Source organism: Daucus carota, chromosome 6 (genome assembly GCF_001625215.2).
Source record: "Daucus carota subsp. sativus chromosome 6, DH1 v3.0, whole genome shotgun sequence".
NCBI classification, from domain to species: domain Eukaryota; kingdom Viridiplantae; phylum Streptophyta; class Magnoliopsida; order Apiales; family Apiaceae; genus Daucus; species Daucus carota.
Window position 1 is genome coordinate 20,803,137 of NC_030386.2, and position 23,229 is coordinate 20,826,365.

At 32.9% G+C, this 23,229-nt stretch overlaps 5 protein-coding genes across 9 annotated transcripts in view; 2 read left to right on the top strand and 3 right to left on the bottom strand.

The window, feature by feature from the left end:
• Nucleotides 1-21,616, bottom strand: part of LOC108227605 (uncharacterized) — an 88,449-nt gene extending 66,833 nt beyond the window's left edge. The window contains exon 1 of the mRNA XM_064079697.1: nucleotides 21,607-21,616. The gene's annotated coding sequence lies outside the window, so the exon portion shown is untranslated. The remainder of the gene's footprint in view (nucleotides 1-21,606) is intronic.
• Nucleotides 1,519-4,341, top strand: LOC108225201 (HVA22-like protein k). Its single transcript, XM_017400024.2, has 8 exons — nucleotides 1,519-1,656; nucleotides 1,828-1,886; nucleotides 2,077-2,174; nucleotides 2,455-2,506; nucleotides 2,895-2,958; nucleotides 3,199-3,294; nucleotides 3,652-3,724; nucleotides 3,918-4,341. The coding sequence occupies exons 1-8, from the start codon at nucleotides 1,633-1,635 to the stop codon at nucleotides 4,025-4,027; spliced, it is 576 nt and encodes a 191-aa protein (XP_017255513.1). The 5' UTR covers nucleotides 1,519-1,632; the 3' UTR covers nucleotides 4,028-4,341.
• Nucleotides 6,734-10,693, bottom strand: LOC108225492 (transcription factor HBP-1a). 3 transcript variants are annotated; one of them, XM_064078952.1, is made up of 11 exons: nucleotides 10,560-10,693; nucleotides 9,432-9,597; nucleotides 9,049-9,171; nucleotides 8,909-8,965; nucleotides 8,650-8,780; nucleotides 8,506-8,554; nucleotides 8,288-8,369; nucleotides 7,929-8,119; nucleotides 7,715-7,792; nucleotides 7,126-7,251; nucleotides 6,734-7,016 (listed from the first exon to the last, which is right to left on the bottom strand). In XM_064078952.1, exons 2-11 carry the CDS (start codon nucleotides 9,525-9,527, stop codon nucleotides 6,867-6,869), a joined length of 1,083 nt encoding a protein of 360 aa, XP_063935022.1. In that variant the 5' UTR covers nucleotides 9,528-9,597; nucleotides 10,560-10,693; the 3' UTR covers nucleotides 6,734-6,866. The 3 variants fall into 3 exon arrangements, with proteins under 3 accessions (XP_063935022.1, XP_063935023.1, XP_063935021.1); XM_064078953.1 differs by having other exon boundaries at nucleotides 7,126-7,248; nucleotides 10,472-10,629; XM_064078951.1 differs by having other exon boundaries at nucleotides 10,472-10,629.
• Nucleotides 15,659-17,899, top strand: LOC108225127 (UPF0496 protein At4g34320). Of its 2 annotated transcripts, none has more exons than XM_017399945.2 (2): nucleotides 15,659-16,255; nucleotides 16,407-17,899. In XM_017399945.2, the coding sequence occupies exon 2, from the start codon at nucleotides 16,492-16,494 to the stop codon at nucleotides 17,617-17,619; it is 1,128 nt and encodes a 375-aa protein (XP_017255434.1). In that variant the 5' UTR covers nucleotides 15,659-16,255; nucleotides 16,407-16,491; the 3' UTR covers nucleotides 17,620-17,899. The 2 variants fall into 2 exon arrangements, with proteins under 2 accessions (XP_017255434.1, XP_017255433.1); XM_017399944.2 differs by having other exon boundaries at nucleotides 15,661-16,255; nucleotides 16,481-17,899.
• LOC108225170 (probable 1-acyl-sn-glycerol-3-phosphate acyltransferase 5) lies at nucleotides 18,392-22,011 on the bottom strand. 2 transcript variants are annotated; one of them, XM_017399987.2, is made up of 4 exons: nucleotides 21,827-22,011; nucleotides 19,846-20,443; nucleotides 19,547-19,677; nucleotides 18,392-18,894 (listed from the first exon to the last, which is right to left on the bottom strand). In XM_017399987.2, the coding sequence occupies exons 2-4, from the start codon at nucleotides 20,415-20,417 to the stop codon at nucleotides 18,488-18,490; spliced, it is 1,110 nt and encodes a 369-aa protein (XP_017255476.1). In that variant the 5' UTR covers nucleotides 20,418-20,443; nucleotides 21,827-22,011; the 3' UTR covers nucleotides 18,392-18,487. The 2 variants fall into 2 exon arrangements, with proteins under 2 accessions (XP_017255476.1, XP_017255477.1); XM_017399988.2 differs by lacking the exon at nucleotides 21,827-22,011 and adding an exon at nucleotides 20,835-21,745.
• Nucleotides 22,012-23,229: the final 1,218 nt, after the last annotated feature.

Here is a 23,229-nt window from a genome sequence, read left to right on the forward strand (position 1 = left end):
GTGATAGTATATAATTTTTTGATAATATGATGCATGTTTATATTTTTGAATATAGCAATAATAACATAAAATGAGGTAATATAATATTAAATCAGGAAAAATCGTAATTAGAATTATAGAAATTCATTAAATTATCAGTATAGAATCAATGACTCCATATAATTCATGCTTTTCATGATAAAATATAGTCTAATTGAGTGATACGAATATACGATGCATCATCTTTCACCATTAAAGTTTCAATCACCTAATTCAGCCTAAGATCTCTCTTAAATTTTTCTTCATAATTTTTAATAACTTTATCTTATTATAATTTTCAAGATAAAGATAAATAAATAGTGAGGAAAACTTTTACTTCGATTTATGAGATTTTCTCTTTGCATATAAAAATTCAAACATTAAATTTTTATTTGGAAGTAAAAATAAAATAATTTATGAGACTACATCTTTTAGAAACCGTAAAATACGTGTCAAACTCTTATCACCGAAAATAAACGATCTTGGGTACATAGAAGTACTATATATAAAGATAGATATATATCAAATCATCAAAATATTACAGATTATCAATATATTTTAATAATATTACAAAGAATTAATAAAATGGTAATAATCATATCCGAACCTAACTTTAGTGGCAAAAAAAAATCCGAACCTAACATCAGTGACTAAAAAGAAAAGAAATTTAGTTGAGTGGCAAATTTCTAAAAACATAATAAGTTCGGTAGCAAAAAAATCTATTTTCCCTTTTCTTTTATCTTATTTGAGAAAAATATATAAAAAAGGAGAAAGAAAGAAAAAGAAAAGGTTTGGGATGTTGAGATTGAGTCCTATGCAGGGGTGTACACGATTTCGTAAAACCGACCAAACCAACCCGAACCGATCACTTTTCGACCGAACCAACCCGAATTTTTTTAACCCGATATGTATTTGGTTTAAAAAAATATAAACCCGATTTAATTGGGTTGGTTACGGGTTTGAATATTTTTAGGCCGAACCAAACCAACCCGAACAAAAAATAAAATATTTCAAATATTATATATATATATATATATATATATATATATATATATATATGCATAGCCCAGCACCCCGAATATATTTTAAATATATCATGTTGTCTAAATTAGTGATTAGTGTTACAAATATATGATTATTGTTCACCAAATGGTATATATTCTGCAATGTTTCGGAAGGTAAAGTTTCTTAACCTACCCCAGAAAATTTATTATAAAATATTTAAGTTGCATGTTTCAGTTTTACCAGAGTAGTCTGATGTGATTATACTGGTACGCATAGGGGCGTAAAGAGTTGAGCATCAGTTTATAATATTTATTAACTCAACCAAACCGAACCAAACCGAACCAAACCGAACCAAACCGAAGTACTACAAATTGGTTTGGGTTACAAATTTATACGGTCTGGGTTGGGTTGAAATTTTGAAAACCCGACTTAATTGGTTTGGGTCGATAAATTCCGTCAACCCGCCCAACCCGAACCGTGTACACCCCTAGTCCTATGCAAAGTAGTACTCCTATATGCAGGACTATTGAAGCAGCTTAAAGCTTTGGATTAGCAACAGGCCTTGTTTACATAAACACGAGCACACACATATAAACAACCATCAATCTGATGGCGGTGCTGGGATCTAATGAGGTAACTACTGCCTTACTTTGTGATTCGATTAACTAGGGTTTTAATTGTGTTTCAATTACTCTTTAAGTAACTATATTTTTGTGTAAATATTTAGATTTGTCAACTGTCTGCGCGGATGATCCGCGACCGCAAGTTTTAGGTTTGTGAATTTATGTTGTTTGCTTTATTCAGGTTGGGCTTCGTATGCTTCTTTATCCCTTTGCTTCTAACGTTGTTGTCCGAACGGCTTGGTAAGCTTCTTATTCTGCCTTTTTTTTTTTAATACGTTTTTTTGTAAAGATTGTTTTAATCGGAGATGAATGTTTGTTTATCTATATTGGTTGTGTTATTGGAGCTGAGATGTATGTACTGCCATTTCGTAGAAGAAATTTTGATTTTGTAAATTTATGTTTATGCTTTTGGGTAAATGCTTGTGTCCAGCTCTTCTGTTGGGGTAGCTCTACCTGTTTACTCTACGTTTAAGGCAATTGAGACCAAAGATCAAATTGAGCAACAAAGGTGGCTTGTATACTGGGCAGGTTAGTACTACTCTTGATACTAATATATGTTGCTTCCACCATTATGTTGTTGCCTTTGTTTTCAAGATTTGTGATTCATCAATTTATGCTAATGTTCCCCATTTGTAATGAATGATTGTGAAATATTCGAATTTTTGATAATTTATTTCAGGTCACTTCTCTTATCATTTTATTCCTGTGATTTGTAATAATCCCTCAACCTTGCCCAGTATTGCATTACTATTACTATTATGCACTTTTCATTTATATTATCTTTGCTCAAACTATTTATTGATTGCAGCCTATGGATCTTTCAGTGTTGCTGAAACCTTTGCGGACAAACTTATCTCATGGTACATTTTTACCTAATTGGGTTTTGTCTATTTAAATTCCAAGTCGTAGAATTTGCATTACGATATTATGCATACTGTTTACGGCTGGAGGGTTGTTGTGGGACTGTCAGGAGTTTATCTAGAAGACTATAAATGAGTTATGGCAAGACTGCCTAAGTGCTTTATTGTATAGTGAAGATAAATATCATGTTTCTGTTCCCAAGATTAGATTTTTAAGTCTACCCTGAAAGTTGTAGTAGTAATAGTAGTATCTATATATCCTCTAATAATAGTTATGACAAGTCTTTCTTGATGATCGAGTAATAATCACTACTCAAAATTTTCAAAATTGTTTCCATTGCATTGCTTGAGGTATATCCCATTGAACTTACCTTTTTGAATTTTGCAGGTTTCCATTGTACCATCATATGAAGCTTGCATTTCTAATTTGGCTTCAGCTTCCATCTGTTAATGTAAGCTTTATAGCCCCCCTTATTTTCTCTTGATGAGATTTATTAGCTTTTTTACATCATGGCTGCACATGAATGTCTCATAATAATTTACATGTAAAAGATTATCGACATCACGATGCAACGTCTTTTTGCTCAGTCTCTGGGGTGTGTATAGCGCTGGAAATCTGCAATTGATTCATTTGATTTTTAAGATTTCTCAATTTTGGTAAAACAATATCGGAAATATTTTCTGTTTGACAGGGGGCGAGGCAGTTGTATACAAGTCATATACGCCCTCTCTTCTTGAGGCATCAAAGAAGACTCGACCAGGTTGTGGGATTCTTATATACTCAGATGGTAAAAACCTCTCAGTACCCTCAAATTTCTTTACGAAAATATATCTATTGAAGTTAAACAGAGAAGTGAGAGAACTATCCTTTGCATTGATTGTTCTTTTAAAATCTTGGTCTTATCATCCTGGCATCTGCTTATGCCCATAGGATGATGTAGTAGTAAAATATATAATTATTTCCGAATTGATGAAAATAGTTTTTGTTTTTAAAGTTTGACCAGACTTTCTCAGAAATCAGTGAATATGCTATATTGTTACTATTCTTGATTCGGGTTTCCAGTTCTAGGAACAAAGTGTACATATTAGTTCTGTTACTGCATGTGGGGAAATTATGGGTGTCCTTTCATCTGTCTGGGTTGCAGGGAAAATTTTTTAGTGCACGCGAGGCGGAATTGCAGTTTGCAAAAGCTATTGGAACAAAAATCATGGTATCAGGTATTATATATTTTAAGTTACAGGTTTCATTTAATTTTCTCTAATCTTGTGTATAATTTTGTACTTATCTCCTCTACTTCTAGACATTAGAGAAACAGTATGCTCCATATCGGTTTGGTGTTTTGTGTTTTAACCTTTTACTATTACACCGGTTGAACTCCGGATTTTGTTTTAATTTCTTCCCATGAATCAGCCAATCACATTGTTAGGGATATCATTTATCCAAACCAAAATCCTGCAAATAGTACTATTGAAGCTCCACCAAGACCTGACGAAGCTTCCAATTCAGACCATGACGAATGATGCGGCAAAGAATTATTTGTCCACTTTATCTCAAATACTCAAATCCCTGGGTATCTTCTTGAGGTTCATGCATGTTGGCTGAATATGAAAACAAATAGCTTGTGAATCACTTAGCTTTTGGCTGTTGTAGACTTGTAGTCAGTTTGTAAATACATATTTTTAGGGTTCAAATTCATTTGCACTTGAGCTTTTTTCCAACAATGTATATATGAACTTTTTTTTTTGGATGAAATTGGTAGATGTAGATGGCCATGCGAGAATCTTATGTTTAATGGATTATCATTTACTATGCTATGAAATAGATTACAATGTTACATATAGTGGGCATTCCCAATATCTGGTTCTAGCTCTAGATTACAATGTTGCCATTGTCTGGCAGTTGGATAATATTCCCATGTACAAGGGAAAACCACAATTGTGGTATTAATTCAATTACAAGAGAAAGTTCTCGCAATTTGGTTCATTGCACTCTGTTGTTGATATTGTATCACAAAATCTTGTTATCCTTATTGCAGATATGTGTATAACTAGGGGTTTTGATAAAACCATAAACGTACTGGGCTTGAATTCTCATACAATGGAGTTTTGAGTCATGAATCTGGATTCTTTTACATATGACCAGCAGTTCCTTCTGCTGCTGGTATATCTTGGCAAATATTCTTGGACCACGGTTTGGACGGTTGTGGAGGTTCAAACCGAAACAAACTGAATTTTTCGTTTTAGAAAATTTACAAACCGCACCCAAACCGAATGTTATAAAAACCATTCCAAACCGAACCAATTCTTGAAGGATTGGTTCGGTTTGGTTTCGGTTTAAACCAAAATATAAAAAAAAAAATCATTCATTTTTATATTTTGTAATAATTCATGGTGCTCTCTTTTTTTGTCACTTAACAAAATACTTAATAAAATATAAAGTTTAAACTTGTATAATTTTTTGATATAAATAATTTTAGGTGTTACTTTTATACGTTGTTATGAAAATCAATAATTCATTTTATTTTAAGAACTACACAAAATATTTTATTTAAAAGAGAAAAATAATAAAGGTTGATTATGAATGAAGAGTATATAAAATAAGGATGGTAAAAAAGGGGAAGAATAATTTTAAAAGTATAAAATAATATTGATCAACACTTGAACACTTAAATACCTAAATTAAATTTATAAAAATATTAATTATATAACATATGTGCTAATGGTTCGGTTCGGATATTTCGGTCGATTTGAAGGTGAAAACTAGATCGGATATTTGAACTCAGTTGAACATCTAAGAGCAGTCCAATACTAGATGCTATATATCTATTGCTATTGCTATAATATAGCACCAAAAAGTGTTTTTTTGGTGCTAAAATAAAACTTGCACTCCAGTTCTTTTTTTTTTTTTGAATAAAAGATGATTGCATTACTAGGAAATATCATACAGAAGGGTCTCCAACAATATACTTGGAGGAGACGTAAGCACATTTGGACAAGTTAAGGAACAGGGTAATTTCGCCACTAGATGAGCAGCCCTATTCGCTTGTCGTTTGACAAAAGAAACTGAAAAACCTGGTCTAGCATCAAGAATACGACGACAGGCATCCAATATGAAACCAACTTCCAGCAAGATTTCAGGGGGAGATTGCAGGGCCTGAACTGTGAGGAGAGAGTCCGACTCGATGATCACATTGTCATGGTTTCTAGTTAGAAGCCAGCTTAAACCTTCGAGTACTGCAAGGGCTTCTGCCTCAAAAACGGAGGTGACCATACATTTGTTAACTACTTTGCCGCGTATAAAGGCTCCTGAATGATCCCGAAGCACTAAACCAACAGAGAATGAAGAGCCTCCCAAGCTTACAGCTGCATCAACATTAAGCTTTAAAGAACCCAGGTCTGGTTTCCTCCATTTAACTGGACGTTGAATGACAGAAGTAGAGTTAGAAGTCTTCTATAACTAGTTTCAAATTTAACAAACTTATTAACTTTTACTTACCTTCTATAAATTTTATTAAATATCTCAACAAATTCTTTCTTTGGAGTTGATGTGGCAACATGGATGGATCCATCCTTGGTTTCAAATATAGAACCAAGGATGCATCTATGCATGGATGCATCCAAATATAACACCCCTTTGGAGTTGAGTTTTTTTACTTTTGATGTTATAATATAGCAATAGAACCAAGTATAGCATTGCATTGGAGTTGCTCTAAGAGCAGTTTGTGTGAATAATTTGTGTCTTAACTTCTGAAACTCTGGTCTGAAACTCTGGTTTGGGAGGATGAAATGAAAGTCGTGAACAAAATCAAATTAAAAAATGGGTGGAGAGGAAAAGTAAAAGAGAAATTTCTTTTCAAGAGCTGTGTTTGAAATCTGGTTTAGATATGGAGGAATGAATGGGAACAAGCAATGAAAACCGTAAAAATTTATCTACAAACAGTACAAATCTCATATTATTTTCCCAACATTTCGTTCACAACCGAACACAATAAAATAAAATATTAATGGGTTCCGCAGTAACAAATTAAAAATGAAATCTTGGCTTCATGACGGTTGTATAACCTTTGCAGAACATAATAGTAATGTGTCTGTATATTCTTCTTCATTTTTCACTACATAATAATCTTAATTGATTTTGAAGGAAAGTGATTTTAAGCCCATGTTTAAACATCTCTAGAGTAAATAAGATGAGAAATATATAGATGTAAATGATACCATATCAGAAGATGGATGAAGTCAACAACTTGTAATGCTGCATATATGAAGGGATATATGTTCAACTGTCTGCACAATACTAAGAAACTTAATGGTAACAAAACGTTTTGTACAAAGTTGATGACAACAATTTAAAATTATATAACTAATATGAACCAGCTTCTTCTATATCTGAACCTGTATCCACACACTTATCCGAAGACGAGGATTCACTTGGAATATTATCCTCCCTGTCTGGATTTTGAGCTTCAATATTGGCAAATTCATCTGGACGGCACATCTCCTTAATCTCTTCCTGTTTTATAAAATACAAGACAATTTGTTAAGAAAACATTTGGAGGTTGATTGAAGTTAGAACATCACATATACACATATTGTAATCGAATGATGTTTAGATGGTGTACCAACAAGGCCTTGTTTTCTCTACGTATCCTGATACACTCTTTGGAATAATTGTTCAGGGTCTCTTTAAGTTCTGAAGTTTCACTGCTTAATTCATCAGCAAGTGCTTGTAGCTTTTCACACTCCTGCTGTGTAACAAATAAATTAATGTAAGTGGAGATCCTCTAATATATATTGCAAGCTGGTTTGATTTGATTGTAAAAGATAGATTTCCGTGAAATTTAGCATATACTCCCTCTGTTTTCAAATACTTGACGTTTAACTTTGTGCACACATTTTTAAGTGCATTGACTGCATAGTTAGAGTTAATATTTTTAAAATTCTCTTTGTGAATTAAAGCATAAATTTAATATTTTTATTCAAAAAAAGAAAATTTTAAAAATAATAATTTTAAGTATGCAGTCAAAGCTCTTAGAATTGTGTACCAAAAAATCAAGCGTCAAGTATTTGAAAACAGAGGGAGTATATATATTTACAAAGGAAAAAGTTATTAATTTCTCTCCAAGATGTTCAATTGCATGATGATGCAGATATAGTTGCTATACTGATCTCAGACTAACCCAGCTTGGTTGCTGGTAAACTTACACAAACCTTTTGGCGAATTCTACGCCTCCTAGCAGCTAAAGTATTGGCACGTCTTTTCCTGATTTTTTCTAGTTCCTTTTCATCCTGCCAAAAGATAAAAGTTGTAATGGTAAAAGATTTAGCACTTCGGTTTACAAAGAAAAATTGTATTATACAAGAGTTGTATTCACCATTGGTCAACAAGTCACGAATGAGATGAAATAATGACACTGTAACATACCTGCATCGGGACATCTGTGATACATTCACCTTCTAAAACCGGAAAGATACTTGCCACGGTATTTCTTACGACCATGGACTCCGGTAAGACAGATGATGTTTCTGAGTTTATCACATGTAAGCTGGATTCAGAAATTAAAGTATGTCCATGTGATGCTTCTTGACTCGTATATATCTTCTCAGTGTCTAATCCTGTGCCGATAATCCAGATTTTGAGTTATTTTAATCCATATTTATCTTCAAACCAAAAGGTCAAGAGCATTATGTAAAGCAACAGAACGATACTTTTTCAATGCAAAAGATAATATGAAATGGTTAACAAGGTATGCGAAATCGTTAAATTGTGTAATTTATATTTACCTTTTGAAACCACACAATTTGGCATATGCTTTTGACCAGCATCAGATTCTTGTTTTTTTTCAAAAAACAAAAATTGTTGCATCTGTAACAGAGGAAAAAGTGCATGAAGAAAATAAGTATTCACGTCCTGATTTAGATTCTTATATGTTAAGCCGGTTCTCCTCGCCAAGAAATATTTTCTAGAAACTGAAGTTCAATAAGAAATTGTCTACACTTACCTTAGCCTGATTTTTTTCTTCATATTCGTCTGATGATTGACGATGTCCACTGTAGAAGGCCGAATAACAACGACAATTAGAAAACAAACTTCTCCGGATATTTCATTTATTTAAGTTTAAAAAGAACCACAACTCACAACTTACCTTGATAGCGTGTTTTGGAATTCAGAGGCTTGAAATATCTTCACACTTCCTTCTGGCCTCTTGTTCAAAGTTTCCCTGCTCTCATTGCTCTTGCCCTCCTTCCCAAGAGAGATGGTTGTGGGTACACAATCCTGATGGTTAAAAAAAACATAAAGCTGCTGTAATGTTTTGTGCAAAAGATGAATAATTTGTAAAAAGTGTAGTCTCAGTTACAAATCAATTTAAAGGTAGAGATACAGAGCCTGAATTTAAGAACCACCTCAACCGAATTCATATGACTTAGAAATATATGAGGGTAGCCTGAGGTAGCAGCACTCTGGAAAGAAACAGAGAAGTATGAGAACTCTTCCAAGTCCAAGTAGGAAACTTACAATAAAAAATCAAAGTCTGAGGAAGTACCTGATTTCCATTTGCTTGAGGAGCAGAGATTGAAGGAAAAAACGAGATAGGATTTGCCAGAGGGGCAGCAATAGGTGGGAAAAAAGGATACTCGTACAAGACAGGCGCAGTTTCACGATTTACCTGAACACAGAAATTATGCCACAAATCAGTAGAATGTAATTTCTTATGAAATTGTAAGTAGAAACAAGATTATCCATATCAACAACATAAAGGAACAAAATCCTAGCTAGCATAGTCTTTCAGGGTAGAACTGTTAAGTTGCACTGCAGTACTGTCAGTTCATATATTTATTCGACAATAATCAATGTGCTTTGGTTCAAAATTTCTTATTTCCATGTCTTCTAAGCAGATTTGACAGATAAACAAACAAGGTTGCACACCTGATTGGGAATAAGTTTCTCTAAAGGCTTCCAAGATTCTGTGCCTTTATCAGTCATCGACGGGACAGAAGCTGAGTCGTTCTCACCGGTTCCCATCAACTTAAAAGTAAACCCGTTCAATTGTATATCAGTAGACTTGATTGTGTCCAACTACTAACTCGAGTGGCTGTTACAAACAAGCAATTATATAACTGAGTTTGTTCAATGCAAGATATTCTTGAAACTAACTTCCACCCAAAAAATTTGATAGTTCCGTAACATTCAAGTTGAATAGCTAGAACATACACTTCTATGCTCAATAAAATCACCAAAATGTGCATGTTTCAATATGCTGAGTGCTTTTTTAAAAGGGAATAGGCGGAATAATCCCATTAGGTTTAGGTACTAACATTCATTGCACCTGAAAAACTGAAGAATCAACAACGGACCTAAGTGTGACCTTACCTAAATACAATTGCAGAAAAAAAATCTAGACTTTACGTCACCCTTTAACACTATAAAACTGCTATTATTCAATTACAATGCAATCGCGCCTACAAATTTTAGAACAAGAATAATCAAGAAAACAAGGATTTTGAAAGAATAATTTCAGACAAGCGCAAACGAGACTCATCAAGATATTACCTTAAATCTCTTATTACCACCGCCCAAATCCCAAAATTAAAGAGAAATTTATCCTCCAAAATTCAGCGTACAAATTCACGAATAGCCCTAGCGACAAACACGCATTCCTCACCCACTATCCAAAAATATCGATATATAATCCCTACCATATAAATTAAAAATCGAAAATTCCTGCCTCTAATATTAAACAAAGAGTTCAAAAAATCACCAATACAACAGTAAAGCAAGCACCAAGAAAAACAAATTAAGTAAAACAAAACAAACCCTTTTCCTCTACAGCTCATCTATGAAATTATAACAACAAATCAACACAAAAGCATTACACATTATAAAACGAGAGAAGCAGTACAAAACAACAAGCCCAGCTTATAAATTTCAATATAAACAATAAAAAACACAATTAAAAAAAAACTTACTGCTTCGAATTTGAAGAAGAGAAATAACCCACGAAGCAATGTATATATAGAGAGAGAGGGTGAGAGAGAGATTAGAGAGACCCTAAACTTGATGGCGCGAGACTAAGAAGATGGGGAAGAATTTGATATCGCCCTTTTCTTTTTTCAAATATTTACTTTAATAAGATAAATAAGACTAGGGATAGTAAATCGACGGCTCGGATTAAGTTGCTTTGGAATCTACGGTTCATGTTTCATATGGACATGTAGAGACAATTTAGAGTGGTCGGAGCTACTTATTAGTGGTCTTATCGTAAGTATGTGAGTACTAAAAGTGAAATTAGAATTTTAACTTGAATGGGACAGGGATTAGTCATTCTTTAAAAAAACTAGTCCCTGTTTTAAGAAAGGGAAAATAGATTTTTTTATCACTCAACTTATTATGTATTTAGAAATTTGCCATCCAACTATAATTTTTTTTATTTTAATCACTGATGTTAGGTTCGGTTTTTTTTTTGCCATTAAAGTTAGGTTCGGATTTGATTATTAGCATTATATTAATTCTTTGTAGCATTATTAAATATAGTGGTAATTTTTAATATTTTGATGATTTGATATATGTCTATATCTTTATATGTAACATCTTTTATGTACCAAGATCGTTTAACTTGGGTGATAAAAGTTTGACACGTAATTTACGACTTCAAAAAGATGCAGTTTTATAATTATTTTTTTCTTTTGAAAAAAAATTTCAATTTTCCTCTCTATCTGTTTATCTTTATCTTGAAAATTATAATAAGATGAAGTTATTAAAATTTCTGAAGATAAATTTAAGAGAGATCTTAGACTAAGTTAGTCGATTGAAACTTTAATAGTGAAAGATGATGCATCGTATCACTCAATTAGACTTTATCTTACCAAAAGGATAAATTGTTTGAAGTCATTGATTTTATATTGCTGATTTAATGAAATTCAAGAATCCTAATTATTATTTTTTCCGAATTTTAATATTTTATCGGCTCATTTTATATTATTATTACTATACGTAAAGATATAAACATATGTCACCTCATCAGAATATTACATACAATCACTATGCATTAATGATGCTATAAAAAAATATATCAAAATGCTAATAATAATATCTGAGCCTAAGTTAGTGACTAAAAACAAATCCAAACCTAATATTAGTGAGTAAAATGAGAAAGAATTTAGTTCAGGGGTAAATTTCTAAAAACATAATAAGTTGAATGGCAAAAAAATCTATTTTCCCTTTAAGAAAATATATTTTTAATATTGTTTTAGATATTGTCAAAGAGGTGTTTCAAGTTTATTATTTAACAATAGTAAAATTTTATTTTTAAAACATATAAAAAAAACAGCAATAATATTTATTCTTAAAAAATAAGATGACACTATCATATTGATGTTGTGATTTGTGAATATTTCGTCTAATGTTGATTGTGAATTTGTAATCGTAACTTTCAAAACCGGAGATGATGAAGATGATAGTACTGTGGGCCTAATATAGCTCAATTTGGGTCTGGATGACAGTAGAGTCGGTCTCATTCATTCTTTTGTAAGGCCCAAAATTAAATCTCATTGTTTGGCCCAAAAATATACTCTTTATAAATCTCATTGTTCGTAGAGTCCCTCTTCGAATAGATAGCTAGTTTCAAATTTATTATTACAATATTAATAGGGAACAAAGAAAATAAGGATAAATACTGGAGTTACATTAAAATAGATTCCGTGAATCACCGTGACTCGTTAGAACTAATAAATTGATAATTTTAAAAAAAATTCATAAACATGTAAGCAGAAGATATAATTTGTTTTCAATTGAGAAAAAGTGTTTGTATTATTTTCCAAATCCGGTGACACACTTGTTAGGACCGAACTTTCGTCTATAATTACACTTATATACATTCTTTGTTTATGTATTCTTTTTATGTCAGTGTCCTTCTATGTTTTTCCGTCAAGCTCAACCTTTCTCGTTCATTTCAGCTAAATAATAATTTCTTTGTGCCAAATTTGATTATGTGTTGAAATTGTTTTGATTAAAATAATTTTGTGATGTTAATTATTCTTATTTCACTTTCAAAATTTTTTGACTAAAATAATTTTGTGATGCTGATTATTTATTATATGCGCATTATATTGAAAAATACAGGATACATTAATAACTTTTACTCCAAAATCCAAACTACAAGATACGTTAATAACTTTTACTGCATAATTACATTAAAATTATAAAAATATCGAAATTTTAAGTTAATTTATCTCAACCCGTTCTTACGGATTAAAAAATATTTACACAAGAAATAAAAAATTTTGTTTTCGAAAAAAAAAATTCTGAACTTTCCACCGCGATTGGGTAAACCTAAACACGTTATGAGACACGTAGCGTCAGAACTCGAAATCTCTTCCGAAAATAACCAGTAGATAATTGCCACGTGGAAAGAGAGTGACGTGTCCTCTTCATTGAAGTAATTGAAAGAGTATTGGATTTATTCCACAATGATATATGATATATTACTTGAAAAAATAAAAAAAGTGAGACGGAATATGCGGAGAAGCGATTTGGTCGGACACGCCAAGCTGTCCGATAATTAACTAACCCGTAGCTTTCCTCCGATTTCTTCTCCTTGATGTTAATTTCAGTTTCTTCACCAAACACACCCTTAATTCTTGCCACTTTTACACATATGCCATTGTTCAGGTAATTCATGTTGTTCCATTCGGATATGGACGTTTTCTTGAATATTAATCGGTTTCTTAAAATTGTTCTGCTTTCTCAAGTGTCAACCTCACCCATCCGTAAATTATCTGTATGACTGTATGTAAATAAACATATTACTTCTTCGCTATTTTTTTTTTGAAAGTGTACTTTCTTCGCTATTATATTATCATTTGATTTTTATCACCAAGTCCAACAGCATCTTAATAAAAACCTTATATATATGATAAAATATAATGTCCTAGTGATTTAGGACACTATACATATACATCTATTCCAACAATATGTCTTATTTTCATGTTTTAATATCAAAATATTAATATATTTGAATACAACTATATATAAGCTAAGTATGAAAACGTGTGAAAAGAGAGAGAAAGTGAATATTTTATGGATTAAAATGGTTTAGGACAAGTGTGGTAGTGCCTTATAAATAAGGCACATGTAGTGTGTCCTAGTATTTTACGCACCACTAGGACAATGTTGGATTACATCCTTATGTCAAATGCCTTAAATTTTAACTTAGGACATCATTATAGGGTACTGTTGGACTTGCTCTATCGTATGTTAAGGTAAAATATAAGATTAAACTTCAAAGTTTTTTTTTTTGGTGTTTACAACTTATCACTTTTAAACTTATAATAAAAATATATCATAAAATATCTTTTAAAATGATAATTTATATTTTTATAAAATTAAATTTTAAAAATAAGTTGCTTGTAATATATAAATTCGAGTCCAGCCAAACACGCCTGTAACCGTAACAAAATTTAACTTATTGGCTCGTAAGCTGATGTATAACTTGTACCCTTTGTAATCATGAAACTTAGTTACAAAATTACATGCAATGAAACCTTCTCTAGAAAACAGTGGATGGTGCATATTCGGTACTAGCATCAACAATTTCTGTCTTGTTAAGCCTAATTAGGATAACTAGATAAGTTCGAGTAATACTTTGTCTATCCTTTATTTACGGTCCACGGACTGATTCGTAATCCAAACTTAGATCTTAAGTTTACATTTCAAAAACGAATATATTTTTATTAGATCTTGTAAAATTACAAATACACCTCGACATCTTGATTTTTCTTAAATTATCTTATGAAATAGTAAAGAAAATATTCCATAAAATGGGGATTTAAGTGTAATTATGATACAATGAATGAGAAATAACGAGAAAGTTGATAAAGCCTACTCAAGTTATACTTACGTCAGACACATTATCTGATAGAGCTTGGCTGCCATATTGCCCATATATATCTATAAATATCTGAATTCCCAACTGTGTTTGGTAAGATGATGCATGAAGTTTTGTTGTCTTGTTATTTATGAGAAACTTAAGGCCATCTATTGTTCCTCTTGTGCAAATCCAACAAGTGCAGCATACATTTAGAAATTTAACTCCTTTTGCAACCAAATCTGCCGAAATCAGGTTTGAAGCTTCGTTCAACTTTGAGTAAAGACCAGGTATTTAATGTCACCACCTCTTCTATGCATACACCGGCTCTGTTTGGTTGAGAGAAGCGAACCTACTTCTGATTTCTGCTTTTCTTGACCCGTTTGTGTAAAGAAAGCACTTTTAAAAAGCTGAGAATGCTAGCTTCTCTCTCACAGCTTCTGTTTCTTTTCCAAACATTTTATTAATTTTTTATTTCTCACTTCTACTCCACTTCTTTACTATAAGCAAGAAGTCACTTTTTTTAAGTTAACTCAAACGACCCTATTGTCTATTGTATTCCTTTTGTTCTGGTCCATGTTTATGCTACAATTTCAAGATGTCAGAGAAATGTGGAATAATAAGTTTTTTAATATATGAGAATTTAGATATATTTATCCAGTCAGACATATTTTATTTTTCAAAAATAAGTTATGTATTTTTAAAAAAATATGTAAGTTTATGTTTTATTGAAGTTTCTTATTTCTGTTTAATAAATATTATGTAAATGTGAAATTTTTTCTGAAACAAATCGATATTTTTTAAAAATGAATGTTGCCAACTATGTTGATAATATTTATTTAAATATCTAAAAAAATGTAGAAAAACAAAATGGACAGATATTTTAGGACCAGCCACCCTTGAAACCAAACAAGCAATGAATGAATCATACATGGCATTAATTTCATCCTTAATCACGTATGGGTAATATTAGTCACATGTTAATTGCATCATTACGAAACATACGTGTTTACTCTCTTGGTTTTGTCTTTTTAGCTGATTTAAAAAGGTTGTCTTAGCTACACTTAATAAAACTTGTGGTCGAGAATTTAAGATCTGCATGCATTTATGCATTATTAATATATAAAAAAATTATCAAATAAAATTGGTAGTCATCCTTTTGAAAATTATTGCCACCCTCTTCGTCTCACTCTTCATTACCTCACAATCTTCGGCCTCAAGTTTGTCAGTTTTTCATCCACTGTTTTTCCGCGTTTACAACTGTAAATCTCTCTCTTCCTCTCTCCCTCTCTCGACTCTCATTACACAAAATCTTTCTCTCTCCCTCTCTCATATTACACAAAAATATTTTAAAAACTCTTTATTTTCATTACAGTGGGGTAGGCACAATAAACAAACATTTATAACCAAAATCGAACTTAGATATATACATACAAATTGTATTTTGTATGTATACATATGATGTATTATAGAGAGAGAAAGAGAAGCAAGAGAGGCGGCAGAGAGTACATTGCTTCCCGGTTTGAATCATGAAATAAGTTATGATGCGTGCAAGCTTTACTCATTATACTTCTCACCACCACATCTCTCTTTGGTTCTTAAACGCTTTCTAATTTCTCAAGTATCATCATCCATCTCTCTCTCTAATCTTTCATCACCTTCAATCTTTATCTAGTATATCCTCATCAACTTGCCCATTCCTCTTTCATTTTGTCTAAAACCCTGCATTTATACATCTCTCTCTCTCTCTCTCTCTCTCTCTCTCTCTCTCGCTGGAATAACTTTCATTTTGATTTCTTTGGCAAAAAGTTTCAATCTTTGGTATAAAAGATTTCTGGGTTACAAGGGTTTGAGCTTATTTCAGTAGCTATCTTGCTGATTTGTGATGGTAAGTGTTTGAAAGTTTGGATTTTTACATCTGGGTGTCTTTTATCTTCTCCATTTGTTATATTGATTGCTTAGTAATTGGGTTTTTCTTTGCTGCAAGTGAATTAGCATTTTTCTGTTCTTGAATTTGTTTGTTTTGTGGGTGATTTTAGATTGGTGCCCCCAAGAGGCTAGATTTTATTTTGAGGTGGTAGGGTGTTGATTTTGTTGAATTTTTAATTGTTAGATCTGTGAGAAATGGGAAGCCATTTGAGCAAAAAACCAGCTGAAACTTCTGCAGCTTCTGCAATTAATTTCAATAACAATCTGCAGTTTACAACTGAGCTTCATTCTTATGAAGCTGCGTGTCGCCTTGATACTGATTTGCAATCATTTGACACCAATGTTCAAGCTAAAACTAGTCATGTTATTAATACTCTAGCAGTTGGTGTTGAGGTTCGAGCACTTTCGTTTGATTCTTTAAAGGAAGTCACTGAATGTCTGTTGGAAATGAACCAAGAGGTTGTGAAGGTGATCTTAGAGTGCAAGAAAGATATATGGAAAAATCAAGAATTGTTTGAGCTTGTTGAAGATTACTTCGACACCAGTTTGCAGACTCTTGATTTCTGTGCTGCGTTGGAGAAATGTTTGAAGAGGGCGCGTGATAGTCAATTGCTTATTCTTGTCGCCCTCCAGCAGTTTGAGGAAGAAAATGGAGTTGAAGGGAACAAGTATGTCAGGACTTTGGAGGAGTTGAAGAATTTTAAAGAAGCGGGTGATCCATTTACGGATGAATTCTTTCAAATGTTTCAGTCTGTTTATAGGCAACAAATGGTGATGCTTGAGAAGTTGCAATTGAAGAAGAACAAGCTTGACAAGAAGCTTAAATATATGCACGCGTGGCGAAAAGTTTCAAGTATAATCTTTGTGGCTACATTTGCTTCTGTGTTGATTTGTTCGGTTGTTGCAGCTGCCATGGCTGCACCACCAGTTGCAGCCGCTCTTGCTGCAGCGACGGCAATTCCATTAGGTTCAATGGGAAAATGGATAGATAATCTTTTCAAGAACTATGAAAATGCTGTTAAGGGACAGAAGGAGGTTATTAGCTCTATGCAAGTTGGAACTTATGTTGCTATTAAGGATTTAGATAACATCCGTGTACTCGTCGATCGTTTGGAGATTGAGATCCAATCCCTCTTGCAAGACGCAGAGTTTGCTATTACTAAAGAAGCTGTGATGATTGGGATAGAGGAGATCAAGAAGAAATTGGGAGTGTTTATGAAGAATGTGGATGATTTGGGAGTGCAAGCTGATGTGTGCAGCAGAGATATTCGCCGCGCTAGGACAGTGGTTCTGCAGAGGATTATAAAGCATCCTAACCATTGAAACATCCTTCTGCTATGCATCTCACTGGGCGCATGGTTCCTATGCTTAAAGCTTCATGAGACTTCGACCTGTTGTAACGCCGGTGCTCAACTTTCATATATGTATGTCCAGAGCCGAATCCATCGAATTCGCCTCATGGAAACTTTAAGAATAATCTTATTCGGAGTCTGAATTACATTTCATTCCAGTATTTAGGAACAGACCATTATATATTTGTATGTATTACTTCTATCTAGTTTTCATCCATTTTTTAAATTCAAATCAAGGTTGCTTTATTTTACTTGGTTCATTTCATAAAGTTTTCATTGTTATGATTAGCACAAGATTGCTCATAATATATACCTGGTTGTTATTGATTGGCCTGTATGTTCATTATATTCAGTGTTCTATAATTTATTTTTTCGGACAGACCGTGTTCTTTAAACTATAGTTCAAATTCACCTAACATGCCTGTAGTGTTAAGTTCTGACTGCTAAACAACAAAGTTATAGAATTAAGCTGTCTTTAATACTCATAATATTACTTAAATCAGTCTTTGTCAATGGCATTCCTAAAGCAGCTCATGTTAAATCAATATCACTAGTGTCTAGATTTTGTCAATTATATCCGAGAATCTCCTTTGGGACCATTTCTGTTGACATCTTTTCCACAAAAAGAATCCCCTCTTGCCTCTTGGGACCATTTTATGTTGTCACCTTGTTCATGCTAAACACCTGTTATATGATTTTCCCTGAGAAACCAACCAATCAACTTAAAGATTTACATGCAAGTATGCCATAACCAGATTATTGAAAATAAAAGACAGGGCAGATCATCTGTAATCCCACGGTATATTGTCTAATACACATTATTTAATTTTACAAGAAATTCACAAAGTAAAAAATGGTGAGGGTCGAAAGTTGAGATGGGTAGCAGATGCCATGTACACACATACTAACAAGAAATATATTCTAAATGAGACATATGAGAAGGCGGCATAGGTAAGTATGCTGGTCAGGATGATTACAAAAAGAAAGTTTACTAGACACTTCATAGTAGACAAGTCATTTTCAGGTCCTTCATGAGGAAAATGGCCTCGTGAATGGAAATCAGATAGCAATTGGTCCTTCAAGTGAAATGCATCTATCAGCCATGATGAAGCCTCGTCTTCAGATTCAGGGATGTCGTTTAGAGGGATGCGACGAACATGCATATGAACTTCAGATGGGTCTACCCCAAATGCATTGTCCAAGAAAGTTGGGCACCGATATTTGTACCCAATTGTGATGTCATAAACTGCAATGCAAGGTGATGCAACACAAGTTAGGCCATAAAATGATTCACAAAATTTACCAATATATATATTCTCAAATCAAAAGAATTCTTCAAGAACACAGATGAAGGCTGGCTTAATATAACGTCCTGAAGAGTAGCATATCTAATTTCCTACACAGACTGAGGAGCAAAATAACTCAATTTCAGTAGACATATTTTACCGAGTGACATATAACCGTTGCAGCTTAATCATTCAAATAAAACCAAATGCCTGTTCTAAAAGCCATAGCAACAAAGATGAAGGAAATCGAAAAATAAAGGTCCAAAGATAGAGTAAAACAGATCTCAGATATGATGAAGATAGTAACGATCTCATATGAGAACCGGGATATTCTTTATATCCAGACGCCAAAGAGTACACTACAACTTACCCCTCTCAGAAGGAGCATTACATGATTATCACAATGCACAAGTCATTAAAACGTTAACAATGATATTCACATTTAGTAACTTAGAGAGCATTAATGTATCCAGAAGACTACTTGTGTTGGCTTCATCATGTGTTAAGACCACTGGTTTTCCCATGAATCACAATATTATTACCTCAATATTATGTCTGTACCTGAACTTAATGGACTAATTAAATAACAGAATAAATAGTGAAGATAAGTACCTGCATCCATAGAGTCTCTCAATTCCTCCAAGCATGCGCAGAAGCCCTTTGATTTTGGAAGCAAAACATTCTTCATTATAGGAAGTCCATTTTCAGAGGCGTATTTCTGACTGCGTAAACATTTTTGCTCACTGTACCACAAAGACAACATAATTAGATATAGTATGTTAACCTAGGAAATTTTGCAAATTGCAATAGTAACTACTCTGGCACTATGCATATTGAGCGTTGAGAAGAAGCTTGTCAATGCATCTACTATTATAAAATAGTCAAGCAGATGAAAAACAATGGCATATTACGTGAAATCTGTGCCTTCTGGGAAAACGGCAAGCCACAAGGGATCTCTGCGATTTTTGAAGGTTGAGAGCATTTGGCGCATTGGTAATTCATCAACCTCCCATTTCCTCTCCACCGAAATAAACTCCATAATATGAAATGCCCAACCAAACACAGGCAGTTTCATTAAACTCTTCTTAAGAACGTATCTTATGTTGCCCAATTGTCCTTTCCTCAATGCAAGGTCCCACAAGTACATCCAATCAACCTCAGTTCTATGGTTTGCAATAAGTAGCACTCTTTCATTTGAGGGAACACGTTCTCCCGCTAAAACTACTTTGGTCTTGTTTATTTTTTCAAACAAAAAAGGCCACAAAGCAAGCCAAATGCCAAAGAAAACTGACGTTGCTTTTCTGCTGTAATGTACGCTGAAAAATCTCATGAGTACAGCCGTAACAAAACCAATGCCAACAAGCATCATGATTGCTGTTGAAAGAATGACAATTAAGCAAACCACACCCCTTGATACTCTTGCTGGAGTCAGAGGGTGACGTTTTGGTCCATTATAAGTTTTGAGAGGCCCGCATCCATCCATTAGTCTCAGCAGTGCCCAAGTACCTCCTGCACTCAAACAACATCAACTTAATGGTCAGAAACCTATTAGATGTTTACATACAAATCAATTCCTTACATCATAAAGTTGAAGATAAGACTGAACTTTAATGTATAAAATTGGTCAAAGTTTCAGAAAACCTAGCATCAGTCGCATAATAACAGAAATTGGAAAGTTATTATTGCAACAGTATGAGCATGGTAATTGTAGACACAAAAGCTATTAAACCAACAACTTATACTAAGATGCTCAGCTTTTGTCCAATGAAAGATTGGCTTGCACATTCCTTTTTTTATTGAGATAATAAAGAACATACAAATGTAATATATAAACAGGCTACATCTTAACATGACAAATAATTACAGAAATCAAACTTATAACCACCGATCTTCTCAGTACCTCCCTATCCCCTCATACTTATAGATGCGAACCAAACCAACATACCACCTAGTGGTATAGTCTGCGGACAGCAAAAATGAACGCAGAGATTACTTTAACTCCAAGTAGAGAGGTCCTACTCAATTATGTACATAATCGAAACCTGGACCGCTATGATTTTAGTTGTTATAGAACTGCTTTTGCCACTGGACTGATATCATGACAAGAAATCATCAGAACCATATTACCTGATCAAAACCCACAAACAAACTCGAGAGCTTCTTTCCTCATTAAGAAAGTAGATTCTAGCCACATAGATAACACAGACATTTCTACATCGGCGCCCGAACAATTTATCACATCGAAAAAATAGCAATCACAAATTCGAATGCTTTTAAACCTCAAATTTCAATTTTTTTAGTATGGACACTAAGATTAATGGATTCTGGAAATCCACTCGAAGATTCCAATAATGGGGCTTTAGTTGACGATAAACATGATGTACATATTAAACCTTCGCTTAACAGCTCAGAGTTTAGGGAAAGTTTCATCATTAACATGTCACATCATTAGTCGAGATCACTGGTTGCTCCCTACTGCCTCACACATAACCAAACACAAAACACCATAATTGAAGTCTATATATAAAACCCCTTCTGCCACCACATTGAAATAACACCAAGAAATCAACAGCACCACTTAAATCAGAACATAGTTTCAGAAACTAACCAAACCCACAAACAACTTCAGACAATAACAAGAGTCTCCTAATCAAACAATCAGATTCTAACATCACAAATACCACCACATACATTTGCAACATTCACACACTTCAAACCCCAAGCCTATAATTACAAACATTAAAATAATGTTCATATACTAATATCTTGAAATTTGAGCGAATCAATTTCTGGGTTCAGCTATTATACAAAGTAGTTGAAGAAACATTTAAGAGAACAACCATAAATGACAGAAAAATTAAAGCTTTGTGAAGCAAAATTGATGAAACTTACTAAAGCAAAAAAAGAAAAAGAGAGTAAAGAGAGCGGTTGCTTGTGATGCAGATAAGATAAGATGATATTCCTCTAAGATCGGGGGTGAAATGTAGCTGTGCACAGGAACCTTGGCATACACATGTATGTTTTTCAGTGTCTGATATTTTTTGTGCTCCAGCGTCCAAGCACAGTGTTGCTGTTTTTGCTGGTATAATCTTTTTTATTTTTACATTTACTTTGTCTTGAAAGTTTATATTTAAATACACCTATTCAATGCGGATTTTATGTCTTGAAAGTTTATGTTTAAATACACCTATTCAATGCGGATTTTAATGCGGAATTTATTGATATATTCGGTTGTATTTTATATTAATTCAGATATTTATTTAATAAATTCTAATATTTTTTGTGGATTTAAGGTACTTTTAAAGTTGTAAAAGTTTGAAAAAAAAAATTTGGCTTAATTTTGGATGAAAATTCGGATTTATTAGATTACAAATATTCAACTAAAACAATCCAAAAATGAGCAGAGAGATATTTACGAATTCTAGCAATAGAATCCTATTCAATTTCAAATACTGTATTTTATATTTATTACGCCATTAAATATACTTTTATTCTAAACATGTAGAAATGAGATTTTATTATTATATAATATATAATTTTATTATTATTAAATATATAATGTTACGTACTTCCAATTTTGTCCCAAATTTTTTTCCAGAGAGACTTGATATGATAAGTGGGTCACTTAATTTTTTATTATTGACGATTTATGAGTTATTAAAAGTGTAATAAAAATTATTTTAATATTTTTTGTTGACTTTAAATCAATTTTTAATTTAATTAATTATAATTTATTACAAAAACAGACATTCCTTTATTTTAGGGTTGAAAACGTTTTCTAAAAAAAGAATCAAAAATTGGTCGGAGTTCGGACAAACCTACGGATTCTTGTATAGCGCAAGGGGTTCTTGAAATGTGATGTTTTAGACTCTTGTATAGCACAAAGGGGCTCTTAAAATGTGATATTTTTTGGGAATAATATGTCATAATTAGATTTAGGGAAATTCTCAATGGTACACTCGTGATTTTAGCTTTTCTAGATGGTACGCAAAATAGTTTTGACTTCCGGTTGGTACAGTTAAACTATTCTGCCATTCTATACCATACCCTTGTCGTCAAGTTCTATTAAACAAACGTTTATTAATCCTAAACTAATTCTAAAATAAAATAATAAAAAATCTAAAAACAAAATAAAAGCTTATTTAACACGGATTAAAAGCCGGATTAGGTTAAAAGAGATGGACCAGACTCATTTATATATGATCGAGATCTAGATCGAATGTGTTTGTGATTGTATGTGTGTGTTTGTCATTCAAGGAGATTACGACGGCTTGCGGTGATTATGTATCGCGAGA

What these genes read in the sequence shown, in the direction of transcription:
- LOC108225127 (XM_017399945.2), top strand. Translation starts at nt 16,492, where the DNA reads ATGGGAAGCCATTTGAGCAAAAAACCAGCTGAAACTTCTGCAGCTTCT.
- LOC108225492 (XM_064078952.1), bottom strand. Translation starts at nt 9,527, where the DNA reads ATGGGAACCGGTGAGAACGACTCAGCTTCTGTCCCGTCGATGACTGAT. An exon ending in AGAAACTTATTCCCAATCAG is followed by an intron (nt 9,172 to 9,431) that starts GTGTGCAACCTT and finishes TTCTGTGTTCAG; the next exon opens with GTAAATCGTGAAACTGCGCC. An exon ending in AAGAAAAAAATCAGGCTAAG is followed by an intron (nt 8,370 to 8,505) that starts GTAAGTGTAGAC and finishes CCTCTGTTACAG; the next exon opens with ATGCAACAATTTTTGTTTTT.
- LOC108225201 (XM_017400024.2), top strand. Translation starts at nt 1,633, where the DNA reads ATGGCGGTGCTGGGATCTAATGAG. An exon ending in CGGTGCTGGGATCTAATGAG is followed by an intron (nt 1,657 to 1,827) that starts GTAACTACTGCC and finishes TGCTTTATTCAG; the next exon opens with GTTGGGCTTCGTATGCTTCT. An exon ending in GCGGACAAACTTATCTCATG is followed by an intron (nt 2,507 to 2,894) that starts GTACATTTTTAC and finishes TGAATTTTGCAG; the next exon opens with GTTTCCATTGTACCATCATA.
- LOC108225170 (XM_017399987.2), bottom strand. Translation starts at nt 20,417, where the DNA reads ATGGATGGATGCGGGCCTCTCAAAACTTATAATGGACCAAAACGTCAC. An exon ending in CCAGAAGGCACAGATTTCAC is followed by an intron (nt 19,678 to 19,845) that starts GTAATATGCCAT and finishes TTTGTGGTACAG; the next exon opens with TGAGCAAAAATGTTTACGCA. An exon ending in GAGAGACTCTATGGATGCAG is followed by an intron (nt 18,895 to 19,546) that starts GTACTTATCTTC and finishes CTTGCATTGCAG; the next exon opens with TTTATGACATCACAATTGGG.